The following is an 18243-nucleotide window of genomic DNA, read 5'->3' on the forward strand; positions in this document are numbered from 1 at the left end:
TGTCTCCCTAATAGCAGAGTTGCAAAAACGAAATGAGCCAAATTCATCCCTGTTGCAGTTCCAATGACTACAGTGGTTTTAAAATGAAGATAATTTCTAAAACAAAACAAAACAAAAACTCACAACCATTAATATTGATAATCTCAGCACTATGGTTAGTGTACATCATCATTATATACCTGAATCTGTGTAAGTATAAAGATGTCATCACCCTTTGCATCTAGGCTATAATCCTAAGGTAGACAGGGCCACAACATTTTAATGATTTTGCAAGTGTGTGTGTATCACCAGTGCCTTGTGCTGGATGGAATCAGAACTGTTCACCTGCATTTCACAAGCCCTATACATCTTACAGTTATTGAAGACATTTGTTTAGCTGATGCAGTAGGTGCCTGTGTTATAGAAAGAGGAGAGACCTGGGTTCCATCTGTGCTATTGTCATAGACGTCCAAGTGGCCATGACGTGTAGAATAGTAACATCTGTAGTCTTACTGAGATTGTAATCCCCTTGAGGCAAGGGCTGTCTTTTTGTTCTGTGATTGTTCAGCACTGAGAACAATAGGGTCCTGCTCCATGACTGGGGTTCATAGGCACTACCATAATACACCTACTAAATAACATACAGCACCAAACACTATGGGCTCTTGGGTTATGCCTGAGGATACTAGGTGCTACTGTAACTCACCTAATAAATAATACACACCACCTAGCAAGTGCCATGACTGGGATCCTAGATGCTACTGTAATTCATCAAATACATGTTGTACAGCTCCTAGCACAGTGGAGTTTGGCTAGGTGATATGGTAATAAACAAACAAACAACCAAATAAACAAATAAATAAATAAATAAAAATTGATTTGTTCCCACAGTTTTGCTACAATGTATTAAGCAAGACAGACTCATGATCAAAGGAGAATGTTTCTGAATCCCAAAAGAGTGGGGATAATGGGCCACATGGTTTGCTTTAAAAATACAAAAAGAAGGGGTCACACCATGAAATTAATAGGCAGGTTCAATTCAATAAGAGGAAGTACTGTTTTCACCCAACATCCAGTCAACCTGGTATGTTGTGATGGCCAATTTAATAAATGGGTTCAAAAAAGGACTAGATATATTTATGGAGGACAGGTCTGTCAACGGGTATTAGCCAAGATGGTCGGGGATGCAACCTCTTGCTGGAGGTGACCCAAAATCTCTGATAGCCAGAACACAGGAGGGGAAGCTTAGGATGGATCTCCTCAGAATTGGCTGCTCTGTACGCTCCCCCTGAAGCTCTGGTACTGGCCACTGTAGGAGACAGGATAGCGGGCTAGACAGACCTTTGCTATGACCCAATATGGCAGATCTTATGTTCCTGAAGTAGAAGCAGAGTCTCACAGGCTGGTATTTGACCACATTTATTGGGCTTCACCTTCCAGATGCCCTAGACAGACTCACCAGAACATTCACCTCTTTTATTCTAAGACAAGTAACAAAATAAATAAGTTTTCTTACCCATATTTTCTAGTATGTCGTGAATTGCTGCAAAATAGTAATTAAAATTAGTGCAACGAACAGCAGAGAGAGAGAGAATAAGAACTGAGAGAGTGAGCAAAGAGTTAGTGATCCATGGAGAACATTGTGTAAAACTATTCATAGAGAATTCTACTATTACCCATGCGTAGCAGGGATCCTGCTAAATTCTCACTCAATATTTAATAGCCATCTGTTTTTACGACTCAGTCTCTGTGCCATTTATTTCAAACAATAGAGTGCAAAACATTTGAAGAGGCTTTGAGTGATCTCTGCCATTATTTTTCTTATTTGTAGCTTGCCAACAGCCTGCTGCACGCTTTCAGACATTTAACTCAATGAGGCTCCTGCCACTAAGAGCGTGTAATGTACACTGACAATTTCCTGTTGAGATGAAGGATGCTATGCAAAAAGAGTGATTGACAGATATCTTTAGCAGAGTCCTGTTAGTTAGTTCCACAATTAATCTTTAAATGTGTGTACGTTTGTTTAATATTTCTTTTATCTCATTATATGATGGAGCAGATCAGGTTTTTTTTGTTTATTTCAGAACTGTGAAGAAACTATAAATGGAAAAAGGGGAAAATTGGAAAAAAAAGTTTGTGAAAATTGTTTCCATTTTTTCAAGCAGCTCTACTTTGTGAAGCTCTGGTTTACAGGCATTAGAAGTGAAATGTGTTTTAATAAGAGATTTGCAGTTATACAGTGTGGAGGCACTTTGGATCATCATTGGTCTGTGAGGTTTAAAGCACAGGGGACACATGGGAAGAAATCATGGATGAAAAATGGAATGAAAGTTGCAGTTGCAGGTGAAGCAAAGAAGGTGCTGGAGGAGAGAAGAGAAACTATTTTGGAGAAATCAGACAGGAGATGAATTTTAGGACAACAATCTCATCTTTGTTGTAGATTGCAAGGGAAAGCCAGTGAAAGAATATTACGAGAAGGGTGGACTTAGATCAGGGGAGAAATTAGGTGACTAGTCAAGCAGAATTTGAGTCAATGGAAAGTGGGAGGAGATGCGGTGAGGGTCTATCATGTTGTAAAGGTGGACGTTGTGGTGGTCAAGCTGAAAGCTGGAGAAGACTTTTGGTAATGGAAATTGAGTAGAATGAGCCAATGTCATTGTGGAAGAACACAAAATAGTCAAATCCTGCCCACTCCATCAACCTATGGGAAAATGGAGAGAGAGGAGAAGGAAATGATGGCAAAGCTGCATTCCAAGGGTGATAGAGAAGGAAGGAAGAGAGTAGGGATTTTGAGGGGAAAAAAATCATTTTGCAGTTGCTAGTGGCAAGACAGCCTGGGAGTGGCATCTGAAAGGCAATCAGAGATGTGTGACTGAATGGAGAGAAGAGATAAGAGGTGAAGAAGATGATCTATGAGTCTTTGTTTTAGAAGAGCCAGTATAAGCTGTGTGTTCAAATGATGTCCCACAGGGAGAGAGAGCATAGGAGAGGGTCAAAGGCATAGAGACACCAGTGGAGATCTCTATCCAATCCCTAGTATGGGAGCAATGATTATGATGTCGGTAAGTAGGCAGCTATGTATGATCACCTTTTCTAGCGTTCAGCCCCATTTATTAATAATCTCTGACAGTGATTGAAAATAAAATACATGTAATAGTCATTCAAATAAAAATATGCTGCTTTTCATTTTTATAAAGCAGCTTATTTTCATTTTTGGCAAAGCTCTGTCTGTCTACACTGAACATTTTAATAAAATGAGACTTACCTATTTGGTCTGTCCTTTTGTTTGTCTCTAAAAGAGTAAATTAATGAAAAACAAGAACAAATGCATGTTACTGGGGTAGTGATTGGCCTTAATTGAGAGAATTCATGGATTCCAAGGGTAGAGGGGTCATTGTGATCACCTAGCCTGACCTCCTTTATAACATAGGCCAGAAAACTGCCCCCAAATAATTCATGGGGTCCTGGGTGAAAAGCTGTGAAGTGGGCTGTGACACTTTATTCCATATTATTCCATTGTTAAACCAGATTCAAGTCTTTGCAAATGGATATGAAAACAATTTCTAAAATAATAAATAACCCATGAAATTTTAAAAAAATCTAAATATCTACACACACATCCAGGAAAGAGTATTTCACTTGGAAATTATCTGCATTCAATTATCCATATTTAATATTGAAAATCCAAACTCATATGGCCTGTTAACCAGACAAAAATACTTGGGGGGGATGATGGCCTTTCTTCTATACGTGCACATGAACACACAAGAGAAATGATGAACCATAAGAGCATTTGCAGTCTCACCTAATAAGGAGAGCAGACGTTCTTTTTCTGAAAGAAATGATATATAAATATCATTACAAGATAGAAGGCAAATGTTATTTAGTCTATTTTATGGCATTTATGAAATATGCATTACACTTTACACCTATATCTATAATTTATTTTAAAATACAATCATTCATACGGTATTCTGCTCTCAATTACATTGGTGCAAATCCAGTGTAAACTCACTGATTTAATCCATGAGCATATCACAATGTTTTTTACTTTATTTGAATATTTGTATAGTTCACTACATTTTAAGGTGTAACTGAAAATGGGACTTTTTTGTCAAAACCACAAAATTTTAAAATCTGTATGCAACAACCAAAAGTTTTTGTTTTAGAAATCCTCAGTGTTTATATGAATATAGTAGGTTCTCAACAGAACAAAATTTCTGTAAAAAAAAAAGTGACCCCCCCCCCCCCCCGCAAATTTTGACCAGGCCAAATTTTCGACCTTGTTGAAAAATGCAGTATCCCCGTGCTTTTGATATATCTCTCACATACAGCCTTAGACATTAGAATATATTTCATTGACAGAGGCGGTTCTAGGATTTTTGCAGCTCCAAGCAAAAAATATTTTGGCCGTGTAACAGGGTCAGACTCACCCCTGTGGAGCCTCCTGCTAGTGACTCCAGAAATTAGCTCTGTCCAGCACTGGAGCGCCCTCTGCAGGCCGGTGATCTGCCTGTCTTCAGGCCCCCCCATGTCCCACCCTGGACCCGGTGCCCTCTTACATGGGGTGCTGCCCCCTAGCAGTAACCCCTTTCTCTCTGGGTCTCCCCTCCCCAGGGAACCCCCACCCTCTATCCCCACCTTGCCTCAGTATATGGCTACTGCCAATCATTGTCTAGCCCCATGCCCTGGGGCAGACTGCAGTATCAGCCACTCATTACTGGCAAGGTTGGGTTTGGACCTGCTGCCTTGGCCTACCCCTGGGCTGCCCTCTGCAACCCCCAGTACCTGTTAGCCCTCTGCTAGGCCGCAGCCTGGGGCTTTCAGGCTGAAGCTCCCCAGCTCCTCAGCCTTTCCCCAGCCATGCTTCACTCAGGTATCCAGTCTCTAGCTCCTTAAAGCCAGGCCCTTCTGTCTCTGAAGGCAGAGAGAGACTGTCTGTACTTCTGGCTTCCCTGGCCTTCTTATAAGGCCTGTGGCTCAGGTTGGGGCGTGGCCCCAGCCGCAGCCACTTCCCCAATCATAGAATCATAGAATCATAGAATCTCAAGGTTGGAAGGGACCTCAGGAGGTCATCTAGTCCAACCCCCTGCTCAAAGCAGGACCAAACCGAACTAAATCATCCCAGCCAGGGCTTTGTCAAGCCTGACCTTAAAAACCTCTAAGGAAGGAGATTCCACTACCTCCCTAGGTAACCCATTCCAGTTCTTCACCACCCTACTAGTGAAAAAGTTTTTCCTAATATCCAGCCTAAACCTCCCCCTCTGCAACTTGAGACCATTACTCCTTGTTCTGTCATCTTCTACCACTGAGAACAGTCTAGATCCATCCTCTTTGGAACCCCCTTTCAGGTAGTTGAAAGCAGCTATAAAATCCCCCCTCATTCTTCTCTTCTGCAGACTAAACATTCCCAGTTCCCTCAGCCTCTCCTCATAAGTCATGTGCTCCAGCCCCCTAATCATTTTTGTTGTCCTCCGCTGGACTCTCTCCAATTTATCCACATCCTTCTTGTAGTGTGGGGCCCAAAACTGGACACAGTACTCCAAATGAGGCCTCACCAGTGCTGAGTAGAGGGGAATGATCACATCCCTCGATCTGCTGGAAATGCCCCTACTTATACAACCCAAAATGCCATTAGCCTTCTTGGCAACAAGGGCACACTGTTGACTCATATTCAGCTTTTCGTCCACCGTAACTCCTAGGTCCTTTTCTGCAGAACTGCTGCCCAGCCATTCGGTCCCTAGTCTGTAGCAGTGCATGGGATTCTTCCGTCCTAAGTGCAGGACTCGGCACTTGTCCTTGTTGAACCTCATCATATTTCTTTTGACCCAATCCTCTAATTTGTCTAGGTCCCTCTGTATCCTATCCCTACCCTCCAGCGTATCAACCACTCCTCCCAGTTTAGTGTCATCTGCAAACTTGCTAAGGGTGCAGTCCACACCATCCTCCAGATCGTTAATGAAGATATTGAATAAAACCGGCCCCAGCACCGACCCTTGGGGCACTCCACTTGATACCGGCTGCCAACTAGACATGGAACCATTGATCACTACCCGTTGAGCCCGACCATCTAGCCAGTTTTCTATCCACCTTACTGTCCATTCATCCAGCCCATATTTCTTTAACTTGCTGGCAAGAATACTGTGGGAGACTGTATCAAAAGCTTTGCTAAAGTCCAGAAATAGCACATCCACTGCTTTCCCCTCATCCACAGAGCCGGTTATCTCGTCATAGAAGGCAATTAGGTTAGTCAGGCATGACTTGCCCTTGGTGAATCCATGCTGACTGTTCCTGATCACTTTCCCTTCCTTTAAGTTGTTCAGGATTGATTCCTTGAGGACCTGTTCCATGATTTTTCCAGGGACTGAGGTGAGACTGACTGGCCTGTAGTTCCCAGGATCTTCCTTCTTCCCTTTTTTAAAGATGGGCATTACATTAGCTTTTTTCCAGTCATCCGGGACCTCCCCCGATCGCCATGATTTTTCAAAGATAATGGCCAATGACTCTGCAATCTCATCGGCCAACTCCTTTAGCACCCTCGGATGCAGCGCATCCGGCCCCATGGACTTGTGCTCGTCCAGCTTTCCTAAATAGCCGCAAACTACTTCTTTCTCCACAGAGAGCTGGTCACCTCCTCCCCATACCGTGCTGCAGAGTGCAGCTGTTTGGGAGCTGACCTTGTCTGTGAAGACAGAGGCAAAAAAAGCATTGAGTGCACTAGCTTTCTCCACATCCTCTGTCACTAGGTTCCCTCCCTCATTCAGCAAGGGGCCCACACTTTCCTTGACTTTCTTCCTGTTGCTAACATACCTAAAGAAACCCTTCTTGTTACTCCTAACATCTCCGGCTAGCTGCAACTCCAAGTGTGATTTGGCCTTCCTGATTTCACACCTGCATGCCTGAACAATACTTTTATACTCCTCCCTGGTTATTTGTCCAATCTTCCACTTCTTGTAAGCTGTTCTTTTGTGTTTAAGACGAGCAAGGATTTCACTGTTAAGCCAAGCTGGTCGCCTGCCATATTTACTTTTCTTCCTACACATCGGGATGGTTTGTTCCTGCAACCTCAATAAGGTTTCTTTGAAATACAGCCAGCTTTCCTCGACTCCTTTCCCCGTCATGTTATTCTCCCAGGGGACCTTGCCCATCAGTTCCCTGAGGGAGTCAAAGTCTGCTTTTCTGCAGTCCAGCCGCTCTCAAGCCCTGCCAGGCCGCTTTTAAACCCCTCAGGGCAGGAGCAGGGGTCCACCCTGCTACAGGCTGCCCCCCCTTTTTTTCATGCCCCCTACCCCCAACCCTACTCCAACTCCACCTCTTCCCCAAATCCTCAGCCCCACCTCCTCCCCCGGGCGTGCCGCATTCCCCCATCCCATTGCTTCCTGTGGGCTTCCCCACGACCTCCCGCCCTAGTTCACCTCTGCTCCACCTGCTCCCCTGGGCGTGCCGCCACTCCGCTTCTCCCCCCTCCCTCTCAGGCAAGGGAGAGCGGAGAAGCAGAGCAGCGGCGCATTCAGAGGAGCAGGCGGAGCGGAGCTGAGGTAGGGTGCGGGGGATGCAGGAAGTAACGGAGGGGGTGCAGGAAGTAATGGGGGAGGTAGAGGAACCATTCACTGCTCCAGCTCACCACCACTCCACCTCCGCCGTCTCCCCCGAATGTCCTGCCACTCAGCTTCTCCTTCCTGCCTCCCAGCCTTGCTGTGCAAAACAGCTGTTTTGCACGTGGCAAGCCTGGGAGGGAGGGGGGAGAAGCAGAGTGGTGGCAGTGTGCTCAGGGGAGCAGGCGGAGGTGGAGCAGAGGTGAGCTGGGCCGGCAGGGGCACTTTTTCCCCATGCTGCGGGGTCGGCGCCTATGATGGCCGGTGCCAGAGTGCCGCCCCTAGAAATGTCCCGCCCCAAGCACCTGCTTGTTTTGCTGGTGCCTAGAGCCAGCCCTGAACAGAGGAGTACTGCCTTGTACAAAAGGTTTATCTCGGCCAACATAATATATGAACGCAATATATTTTAAGTCAATCCAGACAGTTTCCAAGAACAGAAAGAGTCTATGATAAAAGGCCCTATCTGCCTATCTCTATCTCAATGAAACTATATAACCAACCAGTATCAAACACACATTCATTAATAAAATCTATTAATACTTTTTTGAAATAAATTACATAATAAATTTTCATGCTTATATTGTACTTACATATGAAGGTTTTCTGGTGTTAGATGACAATCTAAAGTTTAATCTCATTTAATCTATCATATACAGTTATTCAGTCATTACATACATTGTACTTAGGTCGGTGTAACTTATGTTACTTGGGCAGGGTGGTTTATTCAACCCCCTGAGTGACATAATTTGTTGATTTAGTTGGGGTTGGCTCTGTTCTGAGCAGGGGGTTGGACTAGATGACCTCCTGAGGTCACTTCCAACCCTAATCTTCTATGATTTAATGATTCTGTGATAACTTACCGACCTAAACTGTAGTGTGTACATAACCTAAATCTCACTTAAGCCTTATTCTGAGGGGAAATGTAGGTCTTTAGTGGTGAAAAGTCCGGGTGTAATCCCTTAGTGACAGATAGATTCAGAGATTCTTATATTAACAAATGTCTCAGTCCTCAGTGATTCCTTTACCTGGGTAAGGACTGATACCTCTGTGGTTAATGTCTTGCAAAATTTCAGCATGCTATGTAATACTGTCTCCATGAATCTGACTCATGGAAATACTCCTAACACCTTATGTTATATCACACATGCACTGTCCTAAACATCCTTATAACTGAATCCTCAGTTCTGTGCAGAGGCGGTGATTTAGATCTCTGCAGACGTGAATTGTTCTGTGCAGCATCTGGAAAAAAAGGAACACGGTCCCAAGCCCCTACATAGGATCCAAATGCATAACCCTCTTGAGGTGCCTGGCCACTCGAAGGTCCAGGGTTATTATGTGGGTTAGGGTCATTTTGCAAACTTTGATACCTAGGGAATTTAGGAGCCCCTCGTCATAACCCTGGTTGAGGTCGAGGTCCCTCAATCCTCAGAGTGGGATTAGTTTGTGGTTCCTGAAGTACTGCAACAGGGGAACCTAATTTATAGCCTCCCTGTGCATATCCCTTAGCCAGTAAGGCTAATGCTCATCAGTTATATGCATGTTAACCATTTCCCGTAACTGGGGCAGAGAGTTATTAACCAGCAAACTGTTTCCTCCTTCATATGACTCTGCCAGGCTGCACTTAACCACAGATGAAACTGATGTGGAGTCTCATTAGTTTTCTGCTTTAGGTTAGACAGAATTGCCACACCAGCTTGCCCCAGGTGCTGATTATGTTCCAATAGGGCTACTGTTTCTTTGAAAGTTTTTTCTCCTATCCTAAACTCCGGTGGCAAAGTACTCCACAATGCTTGATTCACTGTGAGTTGTAAGATTTTAACCCAATCCTCCCTTGGTAAGCCAAACACTGTTGCTGTCTCTTGTACACATTGTGCATGCATTGCAACTGAAGAATCCTCCATCATTTCTACTTGCTTAGCTACTAGGTCTAAGGTCTTTATATCTGTAACAACTGCTATGGAACAATCAGAATTAGAACCTGAAGCTCCTCCTTCTGTATCAGGATCTGGGTTTTCATCTGAGCTTGAATCTATAATTTCTATTTCTCGACTCCTTCAACCCAAATTCACATTTTCCTCATCTGAATCATCAGAACTTTCCACTAGAGATAATCCTGGATATGTAGGATAATTTTCCATAAAACCTCTATGTCTTACACTCAGAGCATCTCCACATTGACACAGGACATCTCTTAGTCCACTAAGGTCTAGGGTAGTAGGTTGTTCTACCAGTACACCAGGTGATACCAACATATATCAAGGGGGTGTATGAGGTCTACAAAATTCTTGGGGTCTAGGCAAATGCCAATAAATGTCCACCCAAAGGGACTGAATCTTCTACTCTATATGGTGCTAATCTAATATTGGCTGGAGGAGCAGGAATTCTATTCCCTGGTTGTTGTAGCTCTCTCTGTTGTAATTTAGAGATTACTACATCACATGCACTAGCTACTCGAGTCACCTGTGACACTGCATCTTCTAATCCCTGAACAATGACAGTATCTAAAGGCACTGCCTCTTCACTATCAGGGGCTGGCACTAACAAAGGAGAGGATTCTCCCTGCTTCTTTGCTTTGCTCATCTCCTCTTTTATGTCACTAGCTGCCTTTTCTATGACACTCATCTCCACCTCCTGTGGTGCCACCTCAGGATTTCCTTTTTCTATCTGCAGACTGCCAGTAGCTTCTGCACTGCCAACTTCCATTTTTGAGTCTCCTCATGACTCTTCAGACTCAATCTCCAACTTCGCTTCTAAAGGTGCTGCATCAGCCTGAGCTAATTCTCTTGTCTTACTTCTAGTTGTTGTCCCCGTAGGTTTTTCTACCTCTGTCGGTTCTGCCACACCAATAGGGATGGGAATTGAGTCTTTATTGTCCTTTACCATATTTTCTCCCCTTTCTAATTCTTTAATCTTTTCCAGCATCCGACCACGATCTGCTCTATAGGCTACCAGCATTTGCTGAGTTTCCCTGAGTAACTCCATTTTCTTATTCAATTTCTTTCCCAGTGAACTACAAGCCATGAGCAGGCATTCAAAAGCTACTTCCTTTACCAATTTAGCTCTTTTCTTTTTCTGCTATGTTTCTTCATCAAATACATTACTCACAAAACCCCATGGGTTATTCTGCTCAGAAATCATCTCGCTATTCCTCAGCTGTTCTAAACCTCCTCCATGTTCCTGAATATATTTCCTGGCAAAGTTTTCTAAAGCCAGACTGCAGGCAGCTCCAACAGACTCTACTCTTGCGCTTTCTTCACTTTTAACACTCTTAATACGAAATAGAAAATTCATTTTAAATTCTACAATTTTACTAGCTTATTCAATAAACTAGAATAAATACTCTGTTGCTTTACTCTGAAACGGAAGGCATCCCTTCACAGAAACAACAGGAAATAACACCCCTTAACTGGTTTTTATGATTCATTCAATAAGTCTCAAGTAAATAAAATAGACGGATGGGGGTACATTCCCTTTCTTCCCTCGATAGCAAATCGAGAGGTCTTTCTCCTCTCTCAGGACCTGCCAAATACTGGGGGAATACTGAGGCAGATGGATCAGAGGTGCAGTCCGAGAGAGTCAAGGGGACTGAGGTAAGGTATCTTTGAACTGTTCAAGTTCTGACTTATTGAGGCCTTTCTGGTGGTGATTAATATCTTGCTTTGTCAACTCCCCTGCCACCACTAGTGTGGGTCATCAGATCCAATGCTACTGCTAATATCTTATCAGTACCATTCATTATAACTTCAACTTTTACAAAACACCTTAAATGAGCATATCACTTAAAATAATATCACTTTAATTAAAACTCTGTTAATTTATTTTGCAGTATTATATTCAAAAACATTAAAATTAAACTTATACTTCTAAGTCAAAACCACAATACAGAACCAGAAATACTGGGGCAGCAGCCAAGCTGCAGTCACAGGAAGTTAAGCTTACTGCTTTTCTTAAGAGAAAAAAAAGGGGTTACAAATCTCTGTAATTTTAACCAGGTATGTTAGCTCCAGGCTAAGTAAATCCCTAGTACCATGGGAACCAAAATGGCAGTTGCTCCAGGCTAATCAAGGCACCTGGGGCCAATTAAGAACTTTCTAGAAGGCACCGGAGAGAGCTACATTGATTGGAGCACCTGCAGCCAATCAGGACAGGCTAATCAAGGCACCTGGTATAAAAAGGGGAGCTCACTCCAGTCTAGGGGGAAGGAGCCAGAGGAGAGAAGTGCGTGTGAGGAGCTGGGAGCAAGAGGCACAAGGAGCTGAGACTGAGAGGGTGTGCTGCTGGAGAATTGAGGAATTATCATGTGGGATTGTTTTGCATGAGAGTGTGAGAAACTGACATGCAAGTTTCTAGGATGAGGCTAGTTCTTATCTGCTGGTAGGCAGTAACAGGATAATAAATTAGAAGGTTAGACAGAATGGCAATTACCCAATGAAGTTACAGTTGTGCCTGTGTGTACCTTATTAACCAATTAGCAACTGCTTGATTGCTTGACCTTAATTGTATATAAGAGCATGCTGGAGAGAAATAAATGACTTTGCTTCCAATCATATTGACTGCTGAGCTTTGTTCATGTACGCCTGCGATGCAACATTATCATACCATCAAACATTATCAGACACCAGGAGGAAGAACCTGTGGTGAGGATAAAGAAGGTGTTTGGAGGAGGCCATGGGGAAGTAGCCCAGGGAGTTGTAGCTGTCATGCAGCTGTTATAAGAGGCACTATAGTCAGCTGCAATCCACAGGGCCCTGGGCTGGAACCCGGAGTAGAGGGTGGGCCCGGGTTCCCCCCAAACCTCCCAACTCCTGATCAGACACAGGAGGAGTTGACTCAGACTGTGGGTTCCACCAGAGGAGAAGATCACTGAGGTGAGAAAATCCGCCAAGAAGCACAGGACCCACCAAGGTAGAAGAGGGACTTTGTCACAACTGGTGTCAGGAGTGGGATATTTGGTGTGCACAGCGCGGCGGAAGAAGGAGGGTGATTTAAAAACACACACAAAAAAAGGGTTAATTTTTTTGTGTCTCACCACAATGGATGACGTAGTGCGGGCACTGATACAAGCCACGGCGGCCCAGCAGGAGGCTACCCGTGTCCAGGCAGCCACCCAGCAAGAAGCAGTGCGGCTGCAGCAAGAGACTAATCACCTGCTGATGGACCAAGCTGCTCAAGACCGAGCTATGTTGCAGGAACTGGTAAGCCAGGTAAAGACCCTTACAGAGCTGAACCGTGGCCATGATGTGACGCGGCTCATAAGGGCTAGCCATTGGCTGCAGAAAATGACGCGGGAGGATGATGTAGAGGCATACCTTCTGGCCTTTGAGAGGACAGCCCTACGGGAGGCCTGGCCTCGAGATCAGTGGTCTAGCATCCTTGCCCCATTCCTGTATGGGGAGGCCCAGAAGGCCTACCATGATCTGCCTGAAGAGGCTGCAGCAGACTACTCCCAGTTGAAGGCAGAGATCCTGGCCAGATCTGGGGTAACGACCGCAGTGCGGGCCCAGCGGTATCATGAGTGGAGGTACCAGGAAGACAAATCCCCGCGGTCCCAATTGTATGACCTCATCCATCTCGCATGAAAGTGGTTGCAAACAGAATCCTGGAGTCCGGAAGAGATACTAGAGGCTCTGGTCATCGACCGGTACATGAGGGCCCTGCCACCAGATCTCCGCAAATGGGTAGGCCAGAATGATCCATACACCTATGACGAGATGATCACGCTGGTAGAAAGACGCATGACAGCCAGAGAATTGACCCAACTACGCAAGGAAAGCCCCTTCCGTAGCAAACACCCAACCCCAACCCGGGAAGGAGGGACAGCCAAACCCCTGGGGAGTCCTAGGTGGAGGAAGAGGGGGTCTGAAAACCCACAGAAACTCTAGAAGGAAGGGATCGGCCTTAGTGGAGGAAACCCTGGGACTAAACCCCCTAGCCCACATAATGGGAGACTGACTAGAATCAGTTATAGATGTTATGCATGTGGGGAGTGGGGACACATAGCAGCACAGTGTCCCAGCACCGAAGAACCTATGCAATGCAACTTGGGGGATTGGGAGGTCCCATGCTCCCTTATCCACCTTGCGGGCGTTGCATTAGCCCCACATAACTACACCAGGCCAGTGAAGATAAATGGAACAGAGACTACAGCACTGGTGGACTCAGGAAGTGCTATCACCCTTATATCGGGTAAGCTAGTAAAAAGTAGCCAGCTGCTACAAGCCAAACGTGTAGCAATGACATGTGTGCATGGGGCCATGAGCCAATACCCCACCATCCCAGTGGAGATAGAGGTTCAGGGGAACCCCATTGAGGTGACAGTGGGCGTTGTTCCTAAACTCCCATATCCTGTAGTTATTGGGAGAGACTATCCAGGGTTTGATAATTTACTTCCCCCTGAGAGGCTGCAGGGAAGTGGAGACCCTGTTGGCAGTGACTCATCATTGGGGGAATGTCAAACCCCCATGTTTTCTGAGTTTTCTCAGGATCTTTTCTCAGCCCCCCCAAAAGGCCCGGAAGACAAAAAAAGAAAGGAGGGCCGCGAAGGCTTTGGGAACCCAGATCCTGACCCAGGGCCAGAAGACTGCACTAGTAGGCAGATGGGCACGAGCAGCCAACAGAGAAACTACCAACATGGAAGGTGAGCCAGAGGCTGGCCCCAGCCATGATGGCAACAGGCCATTGGAAGAAGCAGAAGCCGGCCCCTGGGAGCTCAGGCAGGGTAGTCCTGGGAGAGAGACATTCGGACGGGACCAGGCAGAGGACCCCAGATATGATAACGTCAGGAAAGAGGTGGCTGAGATATATGGGATAGCAGTGGAGGGGAAGGTCCGAGGTCCAGGACCCTACTTTATAGTGAAGAAAGATCTCCTGTACCGTGTGGTGCAAATGCAGGAGCAGGAGATACATCAACTTCTGGTGCCACGAAAACATCAAAAAGCCATATTGAGCCTCGCCCACAGTCACCTGTTTGGAGGACACTTAGGGGTAGAGAAAACCCAGGCCAGGATCCTGCGGAGGTTCTTCTGGCCAGGAGTACATGAAGATGTCAGGCGATACTGCACCTCTTGTCCAGAGTGTCAGCTACATAGCCCTCGCCCACACTTACGGGCCCCTTTGATACCTCTTCCAATAATAGAGGTACCATTTGAACGCATAGCCATGGATCTGATTGGGCCCCTAGAGAAGACAGCTCGGGGCCACCAACATGTGCTGGTTGTACTAGACTATGCTACCCGATACCTGGAAGCCGTCCCCCTACGCAACACAGCTTCCAAGACAATAGCTAAGGAGCTAGTACAGATCTTTTCCCGGGTTGGGCTACCCAAGGAGATACTGACTGATCAAGGGACACCTTTTGTGTCTAAGTTGATGAAAGATCTCTGTTCATTGCTCCATGTACAAGCCCTACGGACCTCTGTATACCACCCGCAAACAGACGGCCTTGTGGAAAGGTTCAATAGGACCCTCAAGGCCATGATCCGGAAAGTGGTGAGCCGGGATGGGAAAGACTGGGATACCCTATTGCCTTACCTCATGTTCGCCATCCGGGAAGTTCCATAAGCCTCCACAGGCTTCTCTCCATTCGAACTACTATATGGGCGCCACCCCCGAGGCATATTGGATATAGCCAGAGAAGCCTGGGAAGAGGAGCCAAATCCCGGAAGGAACATAGTCGAGCATGTAATACAGATGAGGGATCGGATAGCCCGAGTTACACCCATTGTACGAGAACATTTGGAGAAAGCACAGGAGACCCAACAGACCCATTATAACCACCAAGCAAAGCTTCGACGGTTCCAACCAGGGGATCGAGTAATGGTCCTGGTGCCCACAGCAGAAAGCAAGCTGTTGGCCCAGTGTCAGGGACCCTATGAAGTGATTGAAGCCATGGGAGAGGTAAACTATAAGGTGCGGCAGCCAGGCCGCAGGAAACCGGAGCAAATTTACCACATCAATCTTCTAAAACCTTGGCATGATCGAGAGGCATGCTTAGTCACCCAGGAGACCCTTCCCCAGGAGGATAACTTACACGAGCAAGTGAAGATATCACCCGACTTGACGCCAATCCAAAAGATCGAGGCAGCCGACATGATTAATCACAATCGAGATGTGTTCTCTACAAAACCGGGGCGGACGACTGAGACCTATCACCATATCCGCACGATCCCTGGAGCCAAGGTAACACTGAGACCCTACCGAATCCCAGCAGCCAAAAGAGAGGAAATCAAGGCCGAAGTAAAGAAAATGTTAGAATTAGGCGTTATTGAAGAATCCTACAGTCAGTGGTGCAGTCCAATCGTTCTAGTGCCCAAACCTGATGGTACCACGATATTCTGTAATGACTTTCGCCGACTGAATGAAGTATCCCAATTTGATGCATACCCCATACCACGCATCGACGAACTGGTTGAGCGACTGGGTAGTGCCCGATTCTTGACTACACTGGATCTGACAAAAGGGTATTGGCAGATTCCCCTGACCAAAGAAGCTAAAGAAAATACAGCGTTCTCCACCCCAGACGGGCTGTTCCAGTACACTGTTCTCCCTTTTGGGTTACATGGGGCCCCAGCCACATTCCAGCGCCTCATGGATAAGCTGCTGCGCCCCCATACTTGTTATGCAGCTGCATACCTAGATGATGTCATCATCCATACGCCAGACTGGGGAACCCACTTGGAGAAAGTTGAGGCAGTGCTATGCACCTTAAGGCGGGCTGGCCTCACCGATAATCCTGCTAAGTGTGCCATAGGACTAGCAGAGGCTAGGTACCTGGGATATATTGTAGGAAGAGGTATAGTGAAGCCCCAAACTAATAAACTAGAAGCGATTCAAAACTGGCCCCGGCCGACCCGGAAGAAGCAGGTCCGTGCGTTCCTAGGCGTGGTAGGCTACTACCGACGGTTTATTCCCCACTTCGCCAGTAGGGCAAGTCCTCTAACGGATCTGGTGAAGGCTCGAGGTCCAGACATGGTGAAGTGGACCGACGCTGCAGAAGGGGCATTTGTAGACCTTCGGACAGCCCTCTGTAATGACCCCATACTCATAGCCCCGGACTTTACCAAGGAATTTATTTTACAGACAGATGCCTCTGAGGTGGGGTTGGGGGCAGTTCTGTCCCAAATGATTGGAGATGAAGAACACCCGATTCTCTACCTAAGCAGAAAGCTGCTCCCACGAGAACGGAAGTATGCAGTAGTTGAGAGAGAATGCCTTGCTGTCAAATGGGCCATGGAGACACTGCGTTATTACCTCTTAGGCCGACGGTTTACTCTTGTGACGGACCATGCACCCCTTCAATGGATGCAGAGAAATAGGGAGAAGAATGCAAGGGTCACCAGGTGGTTCTTATCCCTCCAACCATTCCAGTTCCGTATACGGCATAGGGCTGGATGCCACCACGGCAACGCTGATGGTCTTTCACGAGCACACTGCCTGGCGTCCCAAGTTGCCCAACCCTATGGTGTTGAGCAGAGGAGGGGGATATGTGATGGAGCAAGGCCGGATGGCTACAGGAAAGTACTGAGGAGCAGGTATGTTAGCTCCAGGCTAAGTAAATCCCTAGTACCATGGGAACCAAAATGGCAGTTGCTCCAGGCTAATCAAGGCACCTGGGGCCAATTAAGAACTTTCTAGAAGGCACCGGAGAGAGCTACATTGATTGGAGCACCTGCAGCCAATCAGGACAGGCTAATCAAGGCACCTGGTATAAAAAGGGGAGCTCACTCCAGTCTAGGGGGAAGGAGCCAGAGGAGAGAAGTGCGTGTGAGGAGCTGGGAGCAAGAGGCACAAGGAGCTGAGACTGAGAGGGTGTGCTGCTGGAGAATTGAGGAATTATCATACCATCAAACATTATCAGACACCAGGAGGAAGAACCTGTGGTGAGGATAAAGAAGGTGTTTGGAGGAGGCCATGGGGAAGTAGCCCAGGGAGTTGTAGCTGTCATGCAACTGTTATAAGAGGCACTATAGTCAGCTGCAATCCACAGGGCCCTGGGCTGGAACCCGGAGTAGAAGGTGGGCCCGGGTTCCCCCCAAACCTCCCAACTCCTGATCAGACACAGGAGGAGTTGACCCAGACTGTGGGTTCCACCAGAGAAGAAGATCACTGAGGTGAGCAAATCCGCCAATAAGCGCAGGACCCACCAAGGTAGAAGAGTGACTTTGTCACACCACTTAATTTAATTTTATTTAATTAATTTTAAATTAATTAATAATTTTAATAATTACTATTATGGATATTAATTAGTATGGGTTTTGTCTCGCCAATTTGTTTGATGAGAAGATAAAGTTCATCCTGAATCAGGCTTCACAGAGTTTATAAAAGGAACTTCGGAGGTATGACAGGAAGCTTACACTGAGACAGATATAGTCACCTCAGTCCCTGGAAAAATTATGGAACAGGTCCTCAAGGAATCATTCTGAACCACTTAAAGGAGGGGAAAGTGATCAGGAACAGTCAGCATGGATTCACCAAGGGCAAGTCATGCCTGACTAACCTAATTGCCTTCTATGATGAGATAACCGGCTCTGTGGATGAGGGGAAAGCACTGGATGTGCTATTTCTGGACTTTAGCAAAGCTTTTGATACAGTCTCCCACAGTATTCTTGCCAGCAAGTTAAAGAAGTCTGGGCTGGATTAATGGACGGTAAGGTGGATAGAAAACTGGCTA

The 18243-nt window shown here is 46.1% G+C and overlaps 1 protein-coding gene across 1 annotated transcript in view; it reads right to left on the minus strand.

Moving 5' to 3' along the window:
* LOC123350395 (butyrophilin subfamily 3 member A3-like) overlaps positions 1-18243 on the minus strand; it is a 42144-nt gene that overhangs the window by 7967 nt on the left and 15934 nt on the right. Inside the window, exons 7-9 of the mRNA XM_044988964.1 lie at positions 3785-3811; positions 3245-3271; positions 1496-1522 (exon numbers count right to left, since the gene is read on the minus strand). Coding sequence (XP_044844899.1) covers positions 1496-1522; positions 3245-3271; positions 3785-3811 — 81 coding nt within the window. The remainder of the gene's footprint in view (positions 1-1495; positions 1523-3244; positions 3272-3784; positions 3812-18243) is intronic.

The sequence above is a fragment of the Mauremys mutica genome, chromosome 15 (assembly GCF_020497125.1).
Source record: "Mauremys mutica isolate MM-2020 ecotype Southern chromosome 15, ASM2049712v1, whole genome shotgun sequence".
NCBI lineage: Eukaryota > Metazoa > Chordata > Testudines > Geoemydidae > Mauremys > Mauremys mutica.